Source organism: Ornithorhynchus anatinus, chromosome 2 (assembly GCF_004115215.2).
Source record: "Ornithorhynchus anatinus isolate Pmale09 chromosome 2, mOrnAna1.pri.v4, whole genome shotgun sequence".
Classification (NCBI taxonomy): domain Eukaryota; kingdom Metazoa; phylum Chordata; class Mammalia; order Monotremata; family Ornithorhynchidae; genus Ornithorhynchus; species Ornithorhynchus anatinus.
This window is the reverse complement of record NC_041729.1, coordinates 111,230,844-111,256,168: the sequence shown is the minus strand read 5'-3', so window position 1 is coordinate 111,256,168 and position 25,325 is coordinate 111,230,844. Positions and strand designations below refer to the sequence as shown.

Here is a 25,325-nt window from a genome sequence, read left to right as displayed (position 1 = left end):
ACCTGACTGAATGCCATTGTGAATGTGTACTTGTTTGTGTCTGTGCCCCTGCCTGAATGAGGTTGTGTATGTGTATCTATCTATGCCTGTGTACCTGACTATGTGTGATTGTTAATATGTACCTGTCTGTGTCTGTGCCCTTGACTGGATGTGGTTGTGTATGTATACCTTCCGTGCCTATTTCCCTGACTGCATGTGATTGTGAATGTGTACTTGTCTGTGTCTATGCCCCTGCCTGAATGAGATTGTTTATGTGTACCTATCTGCCCTTATGTCTCTGACTGCAAGCAATTGTGAATGCGTATCCATCTCTACTTGTGCCCCTGACTTTGTGCTGTTATGTAAATGTACCTGTCCGTGCCTATATCCTTGACTCCATTCAGGTGCATACCTATCTGTGTCTATGCCCATGACTGTATGTTTGAGTGTGTTTATCTGTGTCTGTGAGGTGCTGGGTATGTTTCAGTGTGTCTGTTAGGAGTTGTTTCAGGGTTTGTGATCAGTGGCCTTGTATTTGTCTGTGGTGAGTAGTGTTTGTGCCTATGTTTGTCTTTGTAGTTTTATGGGTGGTTTTGTGAGTTTGTTTGAGTGGGTGTTTGTAGGGATGGGTTGTATGTGTCTGAGTTTCTGTTTCTGGTTCCGTGTGATTGTTTGTGGCAGTTGTATGTCTATACCTGTGTGCTTGTGTGATATTTGAGTGGGTTGGTGTGTCTGGACCTGGATGTGTGGGTCTATGCCTATATGATGGTGTGTTGGTGTGAGTTTGGTAGTATGTGGGATATGCATGTACTTTTGTATATGTTTGTCAAGGGAGAGGAAGAGTGGCCCCATTGCTTGATGTCTGGAGCTGATAGAGACAATTTGGCTATGTTTATGGAGGAATTTAGGAATTGGAGTGATGGGCAGGCACCATAGATTTTTTTTTTTGCCAAGTTAGTATTAGCGGTCATGATCCTGTCTATATCAAGGAATTCTGAACCTTGGTATTGGAGTAGAAGAGGTTAAGCAGGATTGTAAAAATCAAATATATAGGTTTATACTCCAATAAAAAACAAATGCAGCAGTTGGATCAAATTGTTTTTTATATTGTGGGGAGGTTTGGGGTGGGTTATCAGTTTATCAGTGTTCCTCTGGAATGGGACAGGGGTGGAATTTGAAACCTTTAAATGCTTTTTTTTTTTTTTAACTCCGGGGACAGGAGAGCTAGCCTGAAGTGGTACCAGTCCCTGGGAAATGATACAAAAGGCCAGTATAGAAAGATACCAGGGACACAGTAACAGTAACTTCTGCCATAGCACTATCACTCTTCTTGGTCTTTTTCCTTTCCTGTCTGAGGTTCTCACCAAGGTGGTGCCTTCTTTGTAAAAGGAGGCCTCAAAACCCATGAGATGGTGAGATGGGGTGATTTCTTTGTAGGCTTTCCCAATTTTCCACTTTAGACAACCGGCCTATCAGTCAACCTGATCTGTGCATGAAATAATTAGCCTCCCATTTATTGCACTCTGGTATTTTACTTTGTAGTTTTCAATATTAGATTAGTAAATGTTAACTGAAATGTGTAAGAGGGAAACTGAGAGACTAGAAAGTGATTCAAGTCCATTAATGATGACCAGCAGAGACATTTATTCGGCTGTCCTAGTAGTTTGCAATTGGATGCCTGTGGCAAGATCTTGACCAATAGCAGGCTGTTATTATCTCTGGAAAATAGCGTGAAGACTTCCCCACCCAAATACAATTATATGCAGTATTAGAAAATATATGCCCATAGGGAGTAAGAAAGAGAGCCAGGCTTGTGAGTGCTTGTTCAAAACATATGAATGATGGCAAAGACCAGCAAAACTAGGAGTACTTACCCTCTGGATTGTAAGCTTGTTGTGGGCAGGCAACATATCTACCAACTCAGTTATATTGTAATCTCCCAAGGGTTTAGGACAGTCCTGTGCACAAATTAAGCACTCAGTAAATACTACTGATTGGCTGATTTCTTTGTTTCACTTTTCTTTGACCAGGTTTATTTTTTCCTTGCAGCAGTCTCTCTGTTCCCTTCTTCTTTCAATTTATTGTGCTACACCTGGCTTGGAAATATATGTTTACGTCTCACTCACATGTCCAGGGCTATATATAGGTGGTGCCTTTGGGGACTGAGGGATCTGTTATATTTCTGTGGCTGTACATATCTCCTGACAAATGACTTAACTCTCACCTGAAAAGTTTAGTTTTTCTATATCAAGCCCTACATTGACTAGAGAAAGCTGATGATAAGTGATTGCTTTTTTTTTTTTGTTTTAAAGAGAGAACACATTTGAAGGAGAGCTCAAAAATTTCTGGAATCCAGAAAACTTCTCCCTAATGTAACTGAGTGAAATATTCGAAATACAAGGACAGTAGTACACATTTACTGAAGGAGAGGTGTAATAATAATAATAATGTTGGTATTTGTTAAGTGCTTACTATATGCAAAGTACTGATCTAGCGTATGCATGGTGCACTTATACTGATGATTAGGTGTCAAAGAATGCCTAAATTTTGGATTTTTAATCACTTCCAGTAGATTTTGGTAATTTTGGTAAGAAAAATACATTCATATAAAAGTTAAGAATTAAATGGGTAGTGAGTGTGTTTTCTACAGTAGGAAAGCACAAAAAGGGCATTGATTTTGCCTGGGATCTATAGGAAAAAAAATATATTTTAACTTGCAAGTTCTCTGGAAGGAAATCTAACTTCAATTTAATAATAATTTTAAACAATCCTGTCACTCTTAAGTACTTCTATTTCAATGCTGTGAACTTTATAAATATACATGTTTACAGCTCTCTCTTAAAATAACACAATTAATAACACTTTTTTATCAAAGCTCCCAGACATGATGGGCTATGGTGATATAACTCTGATGATCCCGGCATCTTGGGTCAGACCAATGGCCAGTCAAGGCCATAGGTCCCAACCTTTCATTTTGAGCATGGGAGCTTTCAAGAGTGGGACTTCCAGGAGGTTGGGAGAACAGAGAAAGACATGTGCAGAGAAAGACATGTGCGGAAATGGTGGCCAGGGAGCCCCAGAGGCATACCTAGAGACTGGAGCCAAAGAGGCTCCAGAGATGCAGCCAGAGACCACAGTCAGGGAGGCACCAGGAGACCGCAGCGAGAGTTGCACCTGGAGTCTCAGCCAGAGAGGCAGAGAGCCAGCCCCAAAGGCATAGCTAGGGAAGCACTCTGCCTCACAAAGACAAAGATCCCCAGAGAGCCTTGTGGACAGAGACAACAATGGAGTTCAAGTTAACTGGAGGGGAGAGAAGCTAACAGAGGGAAGTTGAAGAGACTGAATGATAGAGAGGGACAAAGTAATAATAATAATAATAATGGTATTTGTTAAGTTCTTATTATGTGCCAGGCACTGTACACTGGGATAGATACAAGATAATCAGGTTGGACACAATCCATGTCTGACATGGGGTTCACAGTCCTAATACAGATGAGGTAACAGGCACAGATAAGTGAAGTGACTTGCCCAAGGTCATGCAGCAGACAAGTGTCAGAACCGAGGTTAGAACTCATGACCTTCTGACTGCCAGGCCTGTGCTCTATCCACTTCTCCGTGCTGCTTCCTAGACCCAGACTCAGAGACTAACAGAAAAGAGAAGAGATCGAATGGAAAAGATGGAAGAAGGGTTAGAAGTGGAAAACAAAGACTACATTTACCTGCTCTTCTTCTTTAGGAAGAAGAAAACTAGCTGCTTGAACAGACACAAGATCAGTCCCCACCTCTGCTTGGTGAGGGAGCTGGGGGCGGGGAGGGAATAAAGGGTGAGTGGGTGCCCAGTTCTGCAATGATATTAGGGCTGCAGCTGAGGTTTAGTAGAGTCTGCTGTTCTCGGATGGAGGGCGAGATAGGTTTTGCTATGGCTTCAGAATTGGAGGAAGAAAGGTGGTCCCAGAAAAGTGGGAGGGATGTGTTCCCAGAACCGGGAGAGGAGAGAGAAAGATGCAGTGGCCCCAAGCTCTTGCCTGGGTGGCCTAGCCTGAAGTGGTGGACAACTGAGGTTGTCTGCCCAGTGGCAAAAACCATTGACTTCTCTCATTTAGTCCTGCTTTTGTGGGAGAAGGGCTAGCCCCCTTTCCCCCCAACACTTAAGTTGCTGCTCCTGCATCCAGCTTGACACTCCGTCTCCTACAGGAACAAAAATGGCTGCTGGGAGGAACTGTGTTCTAGTTGCCCTCCTTGACATCCATCCTCATGGATAGGGAAGAACTGTCCACATCCCTTCTGGACCTCTCATCCATGAATTTATCTCACCGCAGCTTGACGTAACTGATATTTATGTTACTTCATTATGTATAAACTGCATGTCAGTGGTAATCACTGGCATTCCAGTTTCCAGAGTAATTGTTTTCTAAATGCTTTATGCCCATTAATAAGTGGACTGGTCATATTACTTTGATTGAAAACAGGGACATAGGGTTATATTTTTATTGAATACTGGACATCCCAATACCATCCATAACTTGGAAGCCTCTGTCTTTTCTCTTGATGACAGTGAGCTTCAGGAAGGAAGGGAAATGTGAAGGTAAAGTCCCTCCAGTGGGGAGGGATTGTCTCTATTGCTGAATTGTACTTCCCAAGCACTTAGTACAGTGCTCAGCTCAATAAATACGATTAAATGAATGAGACATTTGATCTACAAGACCCACAATGCTGTGAGACCTAAACAGAGCATAAGACTATGAGTGCTCAATCCCAGATGTGCTAACAATCAATCAATCGTATTTATTTAAATCTTACTATACACAGAGTTCCATACTAAGCACTTGGGAGAGTACAACAGAGCAGAGTTGGTACTTTCTATTGGGAGTCAGAAAGTCGTATGTTCTAATCCTGGCTCTGACACCTGTGAGCTGTGTGAGCGGGGTAAGTCACTTCACCTCTCTGTCCCTCAGTGTCCTCATCTTTAAAATGAGGATTAAGACTTTGAGCCCCAAGTGGGATAGGGACTGTGTTCAACCCGATTTGCTTGTATTCACCCCAGTGCTTAGTACAGTGCCTAGCACACAGTAAGCCCTTAACAAATACTGCAATTACTTTCCCTGCACTCAAGGAGCTTATGGCCTATGTATTTACTTAAAAAGAACAAGCGATCAAGGGACCTGACCCAGAAGTAGGGACAGAGACAGAGCCAATTCCCATGTGCATATTGGCCCATCTTATCCTGGCTAAACCTGGATGATTGACAGTCTGCTCCTCAGCCCGCCTTTTGGCCAACAGCTTATGTCTACTACTGTCACTGAGAACCTCTCAGCCTGTTTCTAAATCTAATTCTCTTTAGAGTGCCAGAGGGAGATCCGGGGCTGGGTGGGGAGAGGGGAAGATATGAGTCTCTTGGCATTCTCTCCTCCCCTACCTCTGACATTCTTTCCAGGCTCAGGGGAGAATAATCAAGAGGGTGCAGTACATCCTAACTGTGATTTCCCCCTCTGCACACACTCAGCACCTTTTTCCAGAGAGGGAATTAGGACAAAAATACCCCCAAAACTCAAATTTCTAGAAATCCTTAATCCCTTTCTCCATTCACTTCCTAACACCTCTAGAGAAGCAGCATGATATAGTGGATAGAGCACAGGACTGGAAGTCAGAAGGTCATGGGTTCTACGCCCGGTTCCACCACTTGTGTGTTGTGTGACCTTGGCAGGTCACTTTACTTCTCTGAGTCTCAGTTACCTCATTTGTAAAATGGCAATTGTGACTGTGAGCCCCACGTGGGACAGGGACTATGTCTAACCTGATTTGTTTTCATCCACCCCTGTGCTTAACAAATACCACAATTGTAATTATTATTTGTTATTATTATTATTATTACCTTCAGAGTCCCGTATTTAAAGTGCTTCAATGTTACAGGCCAATTGCCAGCATCACACTCAGCACCCCATGGTGGTCATCTGATGAAACAGTGCTGGAGTGTCCTTCCGCTGCACGTGAACCTCCCTCTGCAGGGTTGCTTGGAGGGTTGCGGAAGGGCTGTGACCTCACCCAGATTGCTAACTTGTGGATGGAAAATTCTCTGGACGTGCTGTCAGTCTAGGGCTTTGTGGTGACTAGTTGGGGTAAGAGACCATTCTGCCCATGCTCTCTATACCTTGGGGTAGGAATCAGGTCCTGTAATCACCTGCCTTAGATATGTTAGCCAAAGTATTCCCTGAGTACCTGCTCTTCATAGATGAAGTAATTAGTGCTGGTAAAAGTGCTTTGAAAGTACAATTCAAGGTGCTGGGTAACTGTTGAGTGGTCATGAACCCAAGTCTCACCTCAGGTAACCTTACAGGAAAATGAAGTTGCATAGGGGCCCAGCTAAAGTTTGATAAATATGTTCTAGGGGCCAACCAGGAAAAACCATCCCTCCCAATTTCCAGTTACAAGTTCCAAGTATTCCAGGACGTAACCCTGGTTTGCTTTTACCTCAGCTGCAAAAGTCTGGCTTCTCTTTCCTGCTGTATCTAATGTGCCTGTTACTGAAGGCACAGCGTGGCGCAGTGGAAAGACCACGGGCTTTGGAGTCAGGGCTCATGAGTTTGAATCCCAGCTCTGCCACTTGTCAGCTGTGTGACTGTGGGCAAGTCACTTAACTTCTCTGTGCCTCAGTTCCCTCATCTGTAAAATGGGGATTAAGACTGTGAGCCCCACGTGGGACAACCTGATTCCCCTGTGTCTACCCCAGCGCTTAGAACAGTGCTCTGCACATAGTAAGCACTTAACAAATACCAACATTATTATGAAGGGAAGAACTCCTTTTAGAATTAGAATATTCATGGACCTATGTCCAAAGGGAACCATTGTCAGGATATTTGGTTCAGCCATCAGGGTGGTATCTTGGCTAGTCTTGATTTAAAATATTTGATTTATTTAGGAGCCCATCTTCCATTTCACCAGGCTGGTAACCAAGGTTTCCTCCCTGGGCCCAATTTATTGATTTCAGTAGACCACCAATTACAGTGTCCTGTACTTAGTAAGTGCTCAATAAATAATAAAAAAAATTGTGGTATTTAAGCATTTACTAAGTGCCAATCATTCATTCATTCATTCACTCGTATTTATTTAGCGATTACTGTGTGCAGAGCACTGTACTATACAATACAGCAATAGAGAGAGACAATCCCTGCCCACAATGGGCATACAATCAACGACTAAACACTGGGGAAGATACAATACAAGCAAATTAGACACAGTCCCTGACCCACATGGAGTTCATAGTCTAAGAGGGAGGGAGAACGATCGTAGTAACAGCATTAAACACTTAAAACTTGATATGGGATCGTGTCTCCTAATTCTGTTTTATTGTACTCTTCCAAGTGATTAGTATGGTGTTCTGCAAATAGTATGCCCTTAATAAATACCGCTGATTGATTGACTTGTGCCAAGTACAGTGCTGAGCACTGGGAAAAAATACCCAGGTGGGAATTAGACACATATCCTGCCTCAGGTTCATTCATTCATCAATAGTATTTATTGAGTGTTTACTATTCATTCATTCATTCAATAGTAATTATTGAGCATTTATTAAGTGCAGAGCACTGAACTAAGCACTTGGAATGTGCTGTTCCCTTTGTCACTGAGTCAAAGGGAAGTCAAAGGGAAGTCATAGGGAAGTTAAGTGACTGTCCCCAGGTCACACAGCAAAAAACGGACAGATTCAGAATGGAACCCACATCCTCTGACTCCCGACCTGTGTGCTTTCCCTTAGACCATACTACTTCTGTAATACTACTGATGGATTGAAATAGGAAAGGAATCCATTAAAATAGTATAGTCCCCTACTAAAATAGTATAGTTCCGTATCCCACCTCTGTTATACTGTACTCTCGCAAGCAAGCTCTGCATACAGTATGTGCTCAGTAAATATGATTGATTAAATGTATTGCGGCTTCCCCACTTATCTCCTACTTTCTGTCTTCTTTCCATGAAAGCAGAACAGTTTAGTACAGTGCTGTGCACACAGTAAGCGCTCAATACATATGATTGAATGAATGAACATTTACTACTTAGAAGTTCATTTTCAGCACCTGGTGCAAGAAGGCGCTTGATATTCCAAATAGTGACTCCCCAGTGGGGTTCTTTGGGCTTTAGCTAAAATAAGCGGTGCTGAACATCCTAAATGACTTTCCCCAAATCTCTAAGGAAGACAGTGACCTGCCTGTATTTCTAAACAAAGTCCATGACTCTAACAGCCTCATGCGTATTCTATTTCCCCAGTACATAGGGACTTTGTTAATGGTTGGAATAGCCCAGATCACAGAGATACAGCATGGCCTAGTGGAAAGAACAGGGGCCTGGGAGACAGAAGACCTGGGTTTTAATCCTGACTCCTGTCTGAGATGTGACCTTGGGCAAGTCAATTTTCATCTCTGAGCCTCATTTCCATCACCTGCAAATTGGGGATTCAATTCCTTTTCTTCCTCTTCTTAAACTGTAAGTCCTATGTGGGACCTGATGATCTTGTACCTACTCCAGCACTTAGTGCAATGCTTGGCACAAAGGTAAGTGCTTAACAAATACCACAGTTATTATCCAGTGCTTAGAACAGTGCTCGGCACATAGTAAGAGCTTAACAAATGTCATCATTATTATTAGGAATTGAACAGGATAGATAATATAGAGGAATCACTGGCCTCTCATTCAAATATCCTTTTGAATGGGGTTAGACAAATCTGAAGAATAATTCAGTGCTATCACACAAAGGGAATAGCTCCACAGTTTAGCCAGAGCTTCTACTGTGGTTTTTGACCTGTGAAATCTTCAGAGGACAGTAAGGACACAGCCATCTTGGTAGCAGCAGCAGCAGCAGCAGCTCCTGACATTTGCTAAACCGCTCCTCTCTGGGTTCCCTGAGAGGTGAGAACTGCAGGGAGTCCAGCAATAAGATGAGCTGTGAAAAGACAGGATGTGGCCTCAGGGTCCTAGAGTAAGGGAGCTGCTGGCAATAGATCCAGCTGGAGTGGTCCTTTCCTCAATTTTTGGATTCTCGGCTCTGCTGGCTCTGGTGAGTATTCCTCTATGAGTTTGTGAGAAGCAGTGTGGTGTAGTGGAAAGAGCATGGGCCTGGGAATCAGAGGACCTGGGCTCTAATCCTGGCTCCACCACCACTTTCCTGCTTTGCGACTCTGGGCAAATCACTTAAATTCTCGGTGCCTCAGTTACCTCACCTTAAAAGGATTAAGGGATTAAGACTCAACATGGACGAGGCTGTGTCCAACCTAATTATCTTTTCTCTACCTCGGCACTTAGTACAGTGTGTGGCACATAGTAAGCATTTAACAAATATTATCATTATTATTATTATTATTATTGTGACGGGGCATGTCTCTGAGTCAGGGAATTGCTTCAGGTAAAATATCGAGGCCCCAAGGATATGGTGTCTAGTAGATATTACTAATAATATGCATTAGACACCTACTATATGCAAAACACTGTGCTAAGCATTGGGAAATTACCTGGATGAAATTTAGACGTGGCCCTGGCAAAGAGGGGGATCACAGTCTAAGAGATACTCACAATCTAAAAAAAGCTCCAAAACCTTGCTTTAATACATCCTGCAGTAGTGGTGTATTAAATCAGTCTGAGTCACTGGGCTCCTAGAAAAAAGTTTAACACCCACTTAATGTCATCATTTTGTGTCCTGTGGGCAACGTGTCCCGTTCTGTTTATTTTCTGCCATTTGTATATTCTGTTTAGAAAGGCCAATCCTGAATGAATGGCACTCACAAAAAGGATTAGCAATGTTACAGGGGAAAACAAAAACACCCACACAACTTGAAGCGGGATTATTTTTTCTGGACAATTATGAATTGCTTCACTAAGACACTGGGGATGAAAGCAAAGTTTTAGGCATGATAACCTGATCCATATCAGCCGTGATGAAAGTTGGGCCCACAGTTGATGAGCAGAAGGTAAACTATTCATTTCAGTCAGTTCATGACAACGTCCTTATCACATGCGCCTCCACATCAGGAGCCTGTAGATTGCAGAGCAGTGGGAATCTAGAGCAGAAAGTAGGAAGGCAAAACAGGCAAACATATATCCTCTTTTGCCCTCTGTGTACTTCCTAACCCCAGTTTGCAGACCCATGCTTCTTTCCCCAGGCTGTTGGGACTACCTTAGCTCAAAATACTGATATTTGTACCTAAGAGAAGCTCTGCTGTCACTGCCAGTGGAAGGTACTTAAGGAGGTATGGCTGCCCTATGGAAATTTGTAGGTGTTTCTGGGATATGTTGTCATAGGAATGCTGCCCCCACCCTCAGGGTACACATATATACACACATATCCCTCTATCCCTCTAGATTGTAAGCTTGTTGTGGGCAGGGAATGTCTCTGTTTATTATATTGTACTCTCCCAAGTGCTCAGTACAGTGCCCTGCACACAAGAAGTGTTCAGTAAATGCAATTGACCGGCTGACACACACCCCTTATCCATATCTAAGCCTCTTACCTTGGGGTGTGTATCCTCTGGTAATGTCTGGACATTAGCAATCAAATTCAGCTGGGCTAGGTTGGGTCATTGAATCTTGAACTTTCCTTAGGTATCTGGGGGGGTCAGATTTATTCATTCATTCAATCAAATTTATTGAGCACTTAGTGTGTGCAGAGCACTGTACTAAGTGCTTGGGAAAGTATAACAATAAACAGACAATCCCTGCCCACACAAGCTCACAGTCTAGAGGAGGGGAGACAGACATCGATATAAATAAACAGACATCAAAACAAAGAAAATTACAGATATACACACAAGTGCCATGGAGCTGGGAATGGGGGTGGGGGGAAGAGCAAAGGGAGCAAGTCAGGGTGATGCAGAAGGGAGGGGGAGATGAGGAAAAGTGGGGCTTAGTTTTGGAAGGCCTCTTGGAGAAGATGTACCCTCAATAAGACTTTGAAGGAGGGAAAGTAATTGTTTGGCAGATTTGAGGATGGAGGGCATTCCAGGCTAGAGGCAAGACATGGTACAAGGGGTGGTGGTGTGAGACAGGCAAGATTGAGACATAGTGAGAAGGTTAGCACCAGAGGAGCAAAATGTGCGGGATGAGTTGTAGAAGGAGAGCAGCAAGGTGAGGTAAGAGGGAGAAAGGTGATGGAGTTTGGTTTTGCCCTTCCACTGGAGTAACAAGAATGTCTGGGATCCTTTCCCAGTCAACATATAAGCTCTCCTTCAGCGGTCACTGTCTAAAAGTGCTCTGCCAAATTGAGTTCAGAACTAACAGGTGATGCTGTAGTGGAAGCTTAAACCATCAATCCTAATCTTTCTTTGTCAAAAGAAGAGGTAGACAAGTGTCTGAATCGGTTAAAGCTCAGAGCAAATTTAAATGTCTAAAAAATAAATGGGGCTGTCCAGCCAGCTTGTTCTGGGTTGGGACATCCAGGTATTAGAGAAGCAGCGTGGATTAGTGGCAAGAGCATGGGCTTGGGAAGCAGAGGTCGTGGGTTCTAATCCTGACTCCACCACTTGTCAGCGGTGTGACTTTGGGCAAGTCACTTAACTTCTCTGTGCCTTAGTTACCTCATCTGTAAAATGGGGATTAAGACTGTGAGCCCCACATGGGACAACCTGATTACCTTCTATCTCCCCAGCATTTAGATCAGTGCTTGGTACATAGTAAGTGCTTAACAAATACTATTACTATTATTGTTGTTGTGTTGTCAGAGACATAAAGCATAAGCTTCACTTACAACATCTTTGACAATGTCTAACCAATCCATGGTAAGAAACGACTCCCAGCTTCAGGTACTATTGATCAGTCCACATGGACAGAGAGTGTCTGCCAGCTCTGTTATACTGTACTCTCCCAAGTGCTTAGTAGAGTGTACTACCCAGAGTAAGTGCTCAATAAATGTGATTGCTTGATTGATCAGGATTTAGTGAGTAGCATTCAAAGACAACTCTCATCGGGATGAATTCCTCCCAAATGCCCCATCCATTTCCCAATAGATGAAAACTATATTGTTTCCTTGCTCCTTACGTGTCTGCTGCTCATCCTCCCTTACTTCTTATACTCTTAGGTTTTGAGTCTTTTGAGGACCAGGCTCACATCTGTATACTTTCTCAACCCTCAGTACAGTTCTGTGCACACAGCAAGCACATAAACACACACTGTTACTATTCATTCAGTCAGTAGTTTTATTGAGCACTTTCTGTGTGCAAAGAACTGTATTGAGCACTTGGGAGAGTACAATATAACAATAGATAGACACATATCATGCCCACAACGAGATCAAAGTCTGGAGACGAGCTCACTATTCCTTCTCATAAACTAGAGCTCACAGTCTACTACAGAGTACTACATAGTACATAGTAGTACACAGTGTACTACTACAACAACAACAACGACAACTACAGCAGGGAACAGGGCTACAAGAAGGTTGCCAAGGGCCCAGGAGAGAGTTGAATTAGGAATACCTTGCTCCTGGTTGGTTATGGGTTTCTGAGTAGGGGTGGGAATGGGAGATTGAAAGGCGTGGTTCTTTTGAGGAGCAGAAATTCCTCTGCTACCTCACCCAGTACTGGGCGGCTCCTTGTAGTCACTTCCAGTGGTGAAAAGGAAAGAAGATCCTGGAGTTGTTGCTCCTCTAGGGTAGGGTTCATTTGACCCTGACTGGGAGGAGAATAGCATAATAGTAGTTTAGGGTGGCCTTGCCCAAGTACGTACCAGAAGTGTTGTGATCTTTGGAAGGGATCTGCGAGAGCCACAGACAGCCCCATGAAGCCATGCAAGCAGTCACTGGTTTATTTGGAAGCCTAGTAGAGGAAGATCTAATTAGAAATTCAAGTTGGAACTGCTCAATAAAAAGATGGGAAATCATTTCCCTCTTTTTTCTTGGTTTCTTCAAAGTATCTAGGAAACCTTGAGCTTTTCACGAGAAGCTGTCTAGAGCACACCAGAATGACTCAGATGTTTTAGCAAGATTGTCATTCACTCCTTCTCTTCTCCAGTCTCTAGGAAAGCAGAAAAACTGGCTGGTGAAGTTAAGAACACTCAAGAGCAACTTGGGATGGAAACCCCGGTGTCTTGATCGCACATCCTAGAATATCCTTGTCGGGGAGAACTGTGGGGATTTTTGTCTTGCTTTGCTGGCATTCAGGCAGGGTATGGCCAATAATTTCCTCCACTCCAAGCAATTCAAAGGACCCATTTTCAGTTTAATGCAGTGGCACTGAGGCTATCCCCACTCCTAGTTGTTGGCTCTATGTAGAGGCTTGTGATTCTGGTTGAGAGGTTGTTGTTGGTCCTTCTTGTTTCATTAGCTGCAGCCGCAGGATTAAGGAGGTCTCAATTAATCAATCAATCAATCAATTGGTGGTATTTATTGAGCACTTAGAGCAGAGCGCTGTAGCAGTGCAGAGCACTGAGCAGAGCACTGCATTCATTCATTCAATTGTATTTATTGAGCGCTTACTGTGTGCAGAACACTGTACTAAGCACTTGGAAAGTACAATTTAGCAACAGATAGAGACAATCCCTACCCAACAATGGAGAGTACAGTTGGTAAACATGTTCCCTGTCCACAAGGAGCTTACAGTCTATAGAGAGAGACAGGCATTAACATAAATGAATAAATTATATGTACAAAAAATAAATCAGTGATACTTATAGAATGCTTACTGTATGGAGAGCACTGTAATAGGCGCTTGGGAGAGTATAAGGCAATAGTATTGGTAGACCTGTTCCCTGCCCTTAACAAACTTACAGTGCTGTGGTGCTGAGGGTGGATGAATAAAGGGTGTAAACCAAATACAAGGGGGATGCAGAAGGGAGAGGGAAGAGAGGAAATGAGGGCTTAGTCGGGTAAGGCCTCTTGGAAGAGATGTGCTTTTAATATGGCTTTGAAGGTGGGGAAAGTGATCATCTGTCGTATATGAGGGGGGAGGAGGTTTCAGGCTGTGAGCAAGGGGTCAGTGGCGAGAAGGATGGGATCGAGGTACAGAGAGTGGGAATCCTAGTGCCCTGCAGCCACTGATGGGGGTGGGAAGAGAGCTCATGACCATGGTGGGACAGTGACGGAATTTAGGCTGAAGCACAGCAGAGTGCGGCAGAAGGATCCAGTGAGCCTGAGGAAGTCTAGACCAGGGGGTTACTAAAGTGCGATGTATAGGCCAAAAGTAGTCTGCAGGAGCACCTTGTGTGGCCTACAAATATTTACAGAATTACCAAGAGTATTTCTCCCAAATGCACCAGTAGTGGTGTTCTTAAATATGAGAAAAATGCACGTAAATGTTAGAGATACCTACTGGAAAGCTATAGATCTTGAGAGGGTATATATAAGGATATGACTGTTTGCATGGCTTGTGGCTGCTTTGAGACAGGCAAACTGTATTTTACATCTACGAAGCAGTCCTCTCTGATAGAAACTTTGGGAACCTCTGCAGTCAAATTAGGTGAATTGGTCACCTCATCCCATTCCCTTTTCTTTCAACAGCAAGCTCTTCCAGCAAATGGGGAAGCAGTGTGACCTAGTGGAAAGAGCACAGGCCTGGGAGTCAGAAGACCTGGGTTCTAGACTCAGATCTACTATTTGTGTGCTGTGTAACCTTGGGCAAGGCACTTAACTTCTCTGTGCCTCAGTTACCTCATCTGTAAAATGGGTATTAAATCCTCCGTTCGACTTCAACTGTGAGCCTCTTGTGGGGAAGGAACTATGTCTAACCTGATTAACTAGTATGTATCCCAGCACTTAGAACAGTGCCTGACACTTAATAAGCACTTGACAAATACCATTAAATAAAGCAACATGGCTTAGCGGATAGAGCATGGGCCTGGAAGTCACAATGACCTGGGTTCTTATCCTGGTTCTGCTGCTTGTCTGCTGTGCTACCTTGGGCAAATCACTTCACTTCTCTGGTCTTTGGTTGCCTTATCTGTAAAATGGGGATTAAAAGTGTGAGCCCCACGTGGCACAGGGACTGTGTCCAAAATGATTAACTTGTATCTACCCCAGCACCTAGAATAGTAACACATAGTAAGTTCTTAACAAGTACCATTATTATTATTATTGAATAAAGATACCCTGTAATCTCTTTGATTATAATCCTCGCAGCATTGGAAGTGGAACTGAGACATGGCCCAGCAGGAGGTTCTGCCTGTGAAGGTTGTTGGTGCTACAGGAGAATACCTTGGCTGAGCACTCAGGACTAGCTCCCTAGCCTGCCTCCACATTAGGGCAGAATTGAAAACCCCTCCACTTCACTTCAGCTGTATAGACCTGAACATATTTTTAGGAAGCTGTAATCTGTTATCCCCAAACTAGCAAAAACCCTCAAAATATTTGTGGGGAGGCTAAGATCTGTCCCACCCCTCTGCCCTTAGGGGTTATATTTTTCTTTTTGTTATTGTTTAAACTGCACATTCAGGCCCGATTGGCTTTCTGCCTGGGTCATTTTTTTTTTCCTTCTTTCTGCCTGTCCTTTGGGCTTTCTGGATCTCCCTGTTTCCCTCCCCTTACCCCAGGGGATCCAGTTCCTTTCTTCTTTCTTGACTATGTGTATGCCCCTCTCTGTTCTTGCCTGGCTCAGTTTTCTAGTTTTCTTCCCATTCAGGGCATTTTTTTGGACTCTGTCTTGCTTGACATGGCTTCCTGCCTGTTCATGCCCCACCCACTATCTCTGTTCTCCTCTTTCATTAGCTTCACTTCTCTTCTCTCTTCTCCTCTCCTCTTCCTCTCTCTCTCTAATATATATAATATACCATATACATATAATATGTATATTATATATAAAAATTATCCATCACATTCAAAGAAGACATCACATGAAGTTATCGATCAATCAGTAGTAATTATTGCATACTTAATAGGGCTGAAAACTGTATTAAGCACTTAGAAAAGCACAGTATGACAGAGTTGGTAAATGCAATTCTTGTCCACTAGGACCTTACATTATACAAGGGGAAGACAGGCATTTCAATAAGCTATGGAGAGAGGAAATAGTAAAATATAAGTATACTTACATAAGTATTGTGGGATTGGTGTGAATATCAAGGTGCTTAAGGGGTATACAGTCAAGTGCATAGTTGTCAAAGAGGGAAGAGCAGATAGGGAATTAAGGACTTAGAGAACTTTTGGAGAAGTGATCTAAAATGGGTTTTTAAAGTAGAGAGAATCATGAATTGTCAGATATGAGCTAGGAGGGAGGATATGAGCAAGAGGTCGGTGGTGGGATAATGCGCTCTGCTTCCGGTCTTCCTTGAGGGATTTTCTCTCTCCTCCTGGCCTCCTTGCTGCCTTCTTCCCACTGTCCATTCTACACAATAATAATAATAATGTTGGTATTTGTTAAGTGCTTACTATGTGCCGTGCACTGTTCTAAGCGCTGGGGTAGACACAGGGGGCAGGTTGTCCCACGTGGGGCTCACAGTCTTAATCCCCATTTTACAGATGAGGTAACTGAGGCACCGAGAAGTTAAGTGACTTGCCCAAAGTCACACAGCTAAGTGGCCGAGCTGGGATTCGAACCCATGACCTCTGACTCCAAAGCCCGTGCTCTTTCCACTGATCCACGCCGCTTCTCTGCACATTCATAGAACATGTCTGGGCCGAAGTTGAACTCTTTTGTTACAGATGGTATTCACTCTAGGTGGGAGACTTGAATATTGCCTGGAATTCATATAGAAAGAAATATTTTAGAGAAAAATAGGAAGAGAAAGAGGTGGCCAGAATTTAGGTGTTGCAGGCCCTCTTTACCATGCTTGCTAGTTTTTATATCTCAAAAGCCTCAAGCTAACACTCAACTCCCTGATTGAGGATTATGTTAACTCCTGCAAAATTGCTATTTAGCCTATCCTGTTAATTCTACCTGTGATTTCAGAGAATTAACTATATGGTGGTGTGGTCACATGAACTCAGTGATGATGTAACAATTGCAAAAAAAATACAGATTGACAAATCTATGGTGTTTCCAATGACAATGTATGGATCTGAAAGCTGGACAGTGAAAAAACAGGATAGAAAGAACATCGATTCTTTTGAAATGTGGTGTTGGAGAAGGCTTTGCGATTACTGTGGACTTCATGAAAAACAAATAAATGAATTTTCGAGCAAATTAAGCCAAAGTGGTCTTTGGGAGGCCAAATAACTAGACTTAGATTAGAACATTTTGGACATATAATCAAGAGGACTAATTCTCTGGAGAAGACACTAATGCTAGGAAAATTCCAGGGAAAATGAGGAAGAATCAAACCAGTAGCTAGTTGGATAGAGACTATAACAACGATAATGAAAGAACCCTTAGAAAGTTTGCGGATTATGGCAAAGGCAGGACGTTCTGGAGAAAGTATATCCATGGAGTTGCTATGAATCGGAAATGGCTTGACAGGACTTAATAAAATAAAATTCTGACTTCAGTAAAGACTCTACTGATGAAGAAGCTGAGGCACAGAGGTTAAGTGACTTGCCCAAATATATAAAGTACATGCCCTGTTTTGGAGCTGATGCTAATGATTATAATAATTGTAATAATTGTGGTATTGTTAAAGTAAGTGCCTACCATTTGCCACTTTACTAAGCATTGGGCTACAAACAAGATTCATTCAGTCAGTCATATTTATTGGGTACTTTACTCTGTGCAGAGCACTGTACGAAGCTCTTGGAAAGTATAATTCAGCAATAAAGAGAGACAATCCCTGACCACACCGGGCCTACAGTCTAGACGGGGGGAGACAGACATCAAAATAAGTAAATAGGCATGAATGTCAATAAATAGAATTATAGACATATACGCAGCTAAAGTAAGCTTCAATATAAATAAATAGAAGTATAGATATATACATATATACCTAAGTTCTGTGGGGTGGGGAAGGGGAAGAGCAAAGGGAGTGAGTTGAGGTGACTTGGAAGGGAGGGGGAGCTGAGGAAAAGGGGGGCTTAGTCTGGGAAAAAGGGAGGATCAGGCCCCACAGGGTGCTCACAGTCTAAGTAGGAAGGAGAACAGGCATTGAATCCCAAGAGACCTTCCCTGACTAACCCCTCATTTTCCACACTATTTGCCCTCCCCTCCCTATTTGCCCTTCCTTCTGTGTTGCCTGTGCAGTTGGGTGTGTACATCTTAAGTACATTGATACTGTGATTTATTTGTAATTTATTTTAATGTCTGTCTTCCCATTTAAACTGTGAGCTCTTTGCAAGCAGGGATCATTTTTACCAACTCTTCTGTACTCTCTCAAGCACTTAGTACAGTCCCTATACATAGTAAGCAAATACCATGATGGATTGATTAATTGAAGGGACTTACCCAAGGTCACACAGCAGGCAAGTGATGGAGCTGAGATTAGAATCCTGGTCCTCTGACTCCCAGGCCTGTTCTCTTTCCACGTGGGTACACATCTTAGCTCCCCACTAGACTGTAAGCTCCTTGTGGTCAGAGAACATGTCTACCAACCCTAATACACTGTACCCTCCCAGGTGCTTAGACCTATGCACACAGTTAAGCACTCAATAAATAATTGATTGATTGATGGATTCATTAGTGTAGCCATGATAATGGCCAAGTTTGACTTCCCTTGCCCAGCGTGGTCTCGTGGAAATGTACTGAACTCAGAGTCAGTATGTGTGACTTTCAGATCACCCTGGACTGACGTCAACTAGGAGACCTTGGGCAAGGCACTTAGTCATTTCTCCATCTGGGAGATGGCAGTAATGGCTTCTGTCCTAACCTCATAAGGTTGGGAGAAAAAGAGATAACATTTGTCAAAGTCTCTTGATGTCCTTGAAAGAAAGAAAAAAAAAGCCACTTTAAAACATTAAGTATTGATTGAATAATTGATTATAAACTTTAACTACTTAAAAACTACAATTAAAGTTCAGGAGGGAGTAATAGTGTATTGCCAAAATAATCTTTATGCCATGTGACCTACATAAAGGACACAAGGCATTATATTTTGGAGCATGAAACTTTCCTGGATCCTGACTTCAATGGGATGCATGAATGCTTTGTGTGAATAAAATATTTTTTCCACAGACTACCACTTTAAATCCATTAGACTCCCCTGACACCTATTCCTCAGGAGATCACACCTGGGCCTTGTTTGCTGAGTAACTATGAAATGAGCACCAAAATGAGCCATCTTGTTTTTAGAACTATGTAGGAAAGGAGTGGGATTAGGGAGCTCCATAGAGAAGCAGGCTGGTTTAGGGGAAATAGCACAGGCATGGGAGTCAGAGGAGGTGAATTCTAATCCCGCCTCTGCCACTTGACTGCTATGTGATCTTGGGCAAGTCACTTCACTTCTCTGTGCTTCAGTTACCTCATTTGTAAAATGGAGATTAAAAGTGTGAGGCCCACGTGGGACAATCTGATTACCCTGTATCTACCCTACTGCTTAGAACAGTGCTTGGCACTTCATAAGCGATTAACACATTATTACTGTTATCCAACTGAGAGTATATAGAAGCCTCAATGACCAGGACTGAGCCAAACTCCCAAACCAGACAAGTTCAAAAATCAGGATTTAAATAGGAGCACAAATGGGAAAAAGGATCACAACTGAAGATATTAAAGTTATGGTGTGCAGGGTGTTTACAGTCATTGAGGTTTAAGATTGTAAAAGCTAAATTAAGAATTTGATTCCCAAAGTCTTGTAGAAGGCCTGCTTGATAGCTCTGCTTGGGGAAAATGCTGAAGAATGGGGTTAAGTCTACAAAGCCACAAATTAAGATGATTAACCTAATCCACTCTAGCTTCCTTTTGACCTCAGTTATAGATTAGATAGAAATACATTTATCACATGATGATGTCTTCTGGCTGGCAGGAAGGCTCTTACAGCCAACGGGAAGTTCCAACTGCCTGACTTCCTTTCGCTGTGCCCTCAGGAGGAGGCAGCTCCAGCCCATGGAGTGATTGTGGCCAGCCTTTTCCCAGAACATTCCAAACAATTTGATGGCAGAAGTTGTTGCTCTGCCAGACCTGTTATCTTGATGCTTAGCAGTCCCCATCTTTTGACTTTGGCCACAAGCTAGTCACAGCTACACATGGTCATCCAGCTGGTCATAGTGAAAAACTACCCTATGACCCCTGGTATCTTCACTGATCTAGACATGATTGTCCTTACTCTGGACACCGGCAGAATCTTTGTGATGGAGACAATGACTGTAAATGGATATCGGAGAAAAATCCTGTATATTTTGATCAAGCCCAGAACTAGTCACCTCCAGTTATGTTGGGGTCTATGGCGCTTAGAGCCATAGGCAGTGGGTTCACTGGAGGGGAAGCGCAGCACTTGAGAGAAGCCTTGAGGAAGCTCGGTGGGAGGGGGTCTTTCTATTAGGGACCTCTCTGGACAGAAAGGGTGCATAAGTGGGAGTGAGTGAGGAGCTGATTTCTCATCCTAGCCCTTCTGCCCATCTGCTGTGGTACCTTGGGCAAGTTGCTTTACCTTTCTGGGCCTCAGTTTTATGAGGATAAGATGAGTCAAGAGGATCTGGGTTTTAATCCCAGCCTCATCGTTTGTCTGCTTTGTGACCTTGGGCAAGTCACTTAACTTCTCTGTGCCCTAGTTACTGCATCTGTAAACTGAGTGTTAAGACTGTGAGCTCCATGTGGAACATGGAATGTGTCCCATCTGATTAGCTTGTATCTACCCCAATGCTTAATACAGTGCCTTTACACATAAACCCCCTCCAAGACTCTCCTAACCCCCAAAACTACAGGGGGACCCAGGCATTGCCCTGACTTGCTCCCTTTATTTATTACCTCTCACAGCTACACAGCACTTGTACGCATATCTGTAATTTCATTTATTTATGTTAATGTCTGTCTCCCACTCTAGACTGTAAGTTCATTGTGGGCAGGGGCTGTGTCTGTTATATTGTCGTGTAGTACTCTCCCAAGCACTTAGTACAGTGCTCTGCACACAGTAAGTGCTCAAAAACTATGATTGACAAAGTAAGAAGTCACCTGATTCTGTACCTGGCAGGATTTCCACCTATCATATGTGTGTACAATGCCTGGGACACAATTTGGGTGAATATGTACCACACATCTTGTGGCACAACCATGGAGAGACATTTGCCTGAATTGTCAATTGTATTAGCTGTTCAAAAAAAAATAGCTGAAAGAATTAACATTTTCGGAAATGCCATTTAATAACATACAACACAAAGGTCATCATCCTAGATAGGATTTATATTGAATTAATGAGAGATTTCTCTTTGAAGATGGGAATAGGCATTCTGGAGGACTGCTGTGACAAGCAACCTTATATCAGCTCTTTTTAGTGGTCTCTTGTCTATGCCGTCGAGTCATCTTTGACCCATAACGATGCCATGGACACTTCTCTCCCAGAGTGTCTCACCTCTATCTGCCATCGTTCTGGTAGTGTATCCATAGAATTTTCTTGGTAAGAATATGGAAGTGGTTTACCATTGCCTTCTTCCATGCAGTAAACTTGAGGCTTCACCCTTGATTCTCTCCCATGCCGCTGGTGCCCAGTAAAGGTGAGTGTTGACTTGTAGCACATTGCTTTCCACTCGCTACCCATTGCTCACGCTAGGAATGGAACGGATATGCCTCTGCCAGACTTTCCCTCCTGAAGTTGAGACTGATAGAGTACTGGGAACTTTCCAGGTGTGACCCTGAGATGGGTCAGTGGTCTCACTTGCATGCTATTTCTGTTTTTCTGTTCCCAGTCACCCTTCTTTCCAGCTTCTCAGGAGATCCCAAGTACTTGATCCTTAATTTCACCCTTCTGCTTTCACCTACCGATATTCCCACCCTCTTCCTGGTTATGATATCCCTTTCCTTGGGTGCTTTTATTTCCAATCAAGGAGTTGCTATCTTTCCCTCATTTTTCTGGGACATTGAGGGACAATTTTCTCCCTAATATTTACACTTATAGTGAGAATACTTTGTTGTTCTTTCTGCCCATGCACTCAAATAAGGATTCTCTGTGGAGTTAAGGACATTTTCTCTAATTGATTTTTGTGTAATTGACCCAGTGCTTAGGTCATTGCTTTAGACATTAATACAGTGATAATTGTGACATTTGTTAAGTATTTACTATGTGCCAGCAGTGGGATAGATACAAGATAAACACACTGACAAGGTTCTTGGGGGTCACAGCCTGAGATGGAGAACAAGTTTAGAATCCCCTTTTTATAGGGACAGAGAAATTAAGTGATTTGCTCAAGGTTTTACAGCTGGGAAAAGGCAGAACCAAGATTAAAACCCAGATCCCCTGATTCCCACACCTGCATTCTTTCCACTAAATCACCTGTTTCAGCTTCAGTAGGAATTTGCAGGGCCTAATGAATGTTAGTAACAGTAAGAAACCAGAAATCTTGAGATGGATGTAGTGAATTGAATTTTGAGAAGCCCAGCAGTAATTATTAGTGGTGGAGAAGAATCCTCTAAACTATAAGCTCATTGTGAGCAAGCAGGGAATGTGTCTGTTTATTGTTGTATTGTTGCATTGTACTTTCCACGCCTTAAGTGCTCAATAGATATGATAGATTGAGTGCACGAATCCTGTTTCTGTGGACCTCTTCTCTTCTGTTGTCAGTAAATTGGGGGGGGGGGGTGGATGAGGGTCATAGGGAACAAGGTAGACTCTGGAAAAGCCCCAGTGAAGTTAGGGGAGTGAGTGAAGACCAGAGGTGAGGAGCAATTGAATGTGGTGAGCTTGTTGTGAGCGGGGAGTGTATCTACCAACTCTGTTGTAATGTACTCACCTGTGCATTGCATACACCTTCGATTGACTAAGTGCATCCTGTTAAGGGAACCTGCTGCATTGCCAGTGGAAGGAACAAGTTAAAGGTTTGAAATGCCTGCCATGTCAGCGTAAACTTAAAACAGTTATTTCACCCCTCACATAATAAATTTATTCATTACTGTTTGCAAGATATTTTAATGCGACTGCTTTAACATTATTGGAAGAAAGGAAAAAAAGCACAAATGCAGTTCTCTTGTTCATTTGATCCTTTTCATCTTTGTATATTTGAACATTCAACTAATTTTCATGAACCATTAGAGCTTAAATAGAGATCTATCATTTTTGCAAAGTGTTGACAGGGCCCAGCGGAAGGCTTTTTTCTCTGTCATATTTGCCTGATGGAATCGTAGAATAATTGCATTTGTGCCTTAATGGGATTCATGCACAAGTGGAGAATTGTCAGAACTATCAGTGAGCAGTAAAACTTACCAAATGAAAGCTCCTTTCTGTTCCCCAATGATGTGTGTGTGAACCTGTGGGATGATTACACTGAGAATGGAGGAGGAAACCTGCCTGTAATAGGTCCACCATATTCATTCAGTCGTATTTACTGAGCTCTTATTGTGTGTAGAGCACTGCACTAAATGCTTGGGAGAGTACAAAATAACAATAAACGGAAACATTTCCTGCTCACAACAAACTTACTGTCTAGATGGGGAGATGAACATTAATATAAAATAAATAAATTGCAGATATGTACATAAGTGCTGTGGGGCTGGGGGGGGGGGGATGAATATAAGAAAGCACAATTGATCAATCAGTGGTACTTACTGAGCTTCCACAGTGCCAGAGAGCACTGTACTAAGTGGTTGAGAGTCCATCCAAATCAAAAGACGTAGTCTATGCTTATATTCTTTTGCCTATTATAAGCCTTCCTGAGTTTCTAAAGGTTTGAAAAATACCTCAGAAGAAGCACAGTTAGTATTTTGTGATTGATTCAGTATTAACCAAGACATTTTAGTTATTGCAGCTACCGTTTTGTCTTAAGCCATGCTTAGGTAACCATTTGTTGTCTTTGGTCCTTGTTCTCTGCAGGCTTCCATCTGTATCACAAGTTGCCCACAATAGTGCCTGAAAGCTGCCTTCTTATTCTGGTTGGGATTCTCCTGGGGGGAATCATTTTTGGAGTGGATGAAAAATCTCCACCTGCCATGAAGACCGATGTGTTTTTCTTGTATCTCCTTCCTCCCATCGTGCTTGATGCGGGGTATTTTATGCCTACCCGCCCTTTCTTTGAGAATATTGGAACTATCTTTTGGTATGCAGTCGTGGGGACACTCTGGAATTCTATTGGCATTGGAGTATCCCTGTTTGGGATTTGCCAGATTGAAGCCTTTGGTTTGAGTGACATCACTTTTCTGCAAAGCCTTCTCTTTGGCAGTTTAATTTCTGCCGTGGATCCTGTAGCTGTACTTGCTGTTTTTGAAAACATTCATGTCAACGAACAACTTTACATCTTGGTCTTTGGCGAGTCACTGTTGAACGATGCAGTAACTGTGGTGAGTTATTTTTTTTCCAACAGTGTTATTTATTTTAGGGATGCTAAATCCTGCTTCCAGTTGAAGCAGTGGTGTTGTCACTGATGTCCAAAAGATCCAGCATGGATCCAGTACTGAACCTTACAAGGAGATGCTTAATCAATAAATCATTCAACTGATCAATTGGTAGAGTGATCCAGTGTGGATCCATTACTGAACCTTACAAGAAAATATTTATGACCAGATGCATAAGAACAGTTTTGATGATGCATCTCCAAAGATTTTTCACTCATAAATTCTAAAGAACAAATCCCTAATTCTAAAGTGTGGAGATTACTTTCTTACAAAACCCTATATAACCTAATATTCAAAACCTAGACTGTGAGCTCACTGGGGGCGGGGAATGTGTCTGCCAACTCTGTTGTATTGTACTCTCCTTAGCACTTATTACATTTCTGTGCACACAGTAAGCTCTCAGTAAATCCTGTTGACTGCTTGATTGGTAAGGAAAGCCTGTGCTTTTGTACACCTGTTGTCTGACTGTGTCCCCAAGCTATTTCCTGTGACACCAAGGAGTCCCATCCAAACAGGCTCATTGTTTCAGATGGCTGTTTCCTAATTCCTTAAAAAACCTTCTAAACCACTAGTGAAAATATATGTTCTGGCAGAACTGGATGATGTGTTCTGTCATTGATAGTAATTCAAAGTTTTCCTTAAATCACCTGTTTCTGGTTAGTCAGTGCTTGCAGTCAACCCTTGTTGATACATGATTGGAGGGTCCATTGGTCAACTATCTGAGGTCTATTTTAGAGCCTGTTTTAGCTGTGAACTTGCCACTCTGTGCACCTGTTATCCCCAAACTTGATTTTCTCCTTCCCAAATCTCCAATTCATAGCAGGTCTTAGGAAATTACTCTTTTCACTATCCCAAGCCACTTCTCCATTATTTGGAGGTTTATATTATCCACTCCATCTATTCCTCTGCTTAATGGGGATAACCATAATTTGGTTGAATCCAGGAAACAAGATAGGCAAATATTCAGTGTGTAATGGAGTATGAAAAAGAATAATTTCCATGGATCAAGCCATACCTTTTCCAGAGGAGGTAGGAGTTAGAAAG

The 25,325-nt window shown here is 42.7% G+C and overlaps 1 protein-coding gene across 1 annotated transcript in view; it reads left to right on the top strand.

The window, feature by feature from the left end:
• SLC9A2 (solute carrier family 9 member A2) overlaps positions 1-25,325 on the top strand; it is a 90,668-nt gene that overhangs the window by 3,457 nt on the left and 61,886 nt on the right. The window contains exon 2 of the mRNA XM_001514625.6: positions 23,764-24,227. Coding sequence (XP_001514675.2) covers positions 23,764-24,227 — 464 coding nt within the window. The remainder of the gene's footprint in view (positions 1-23,763; positions 24,228-25,325) is intronic.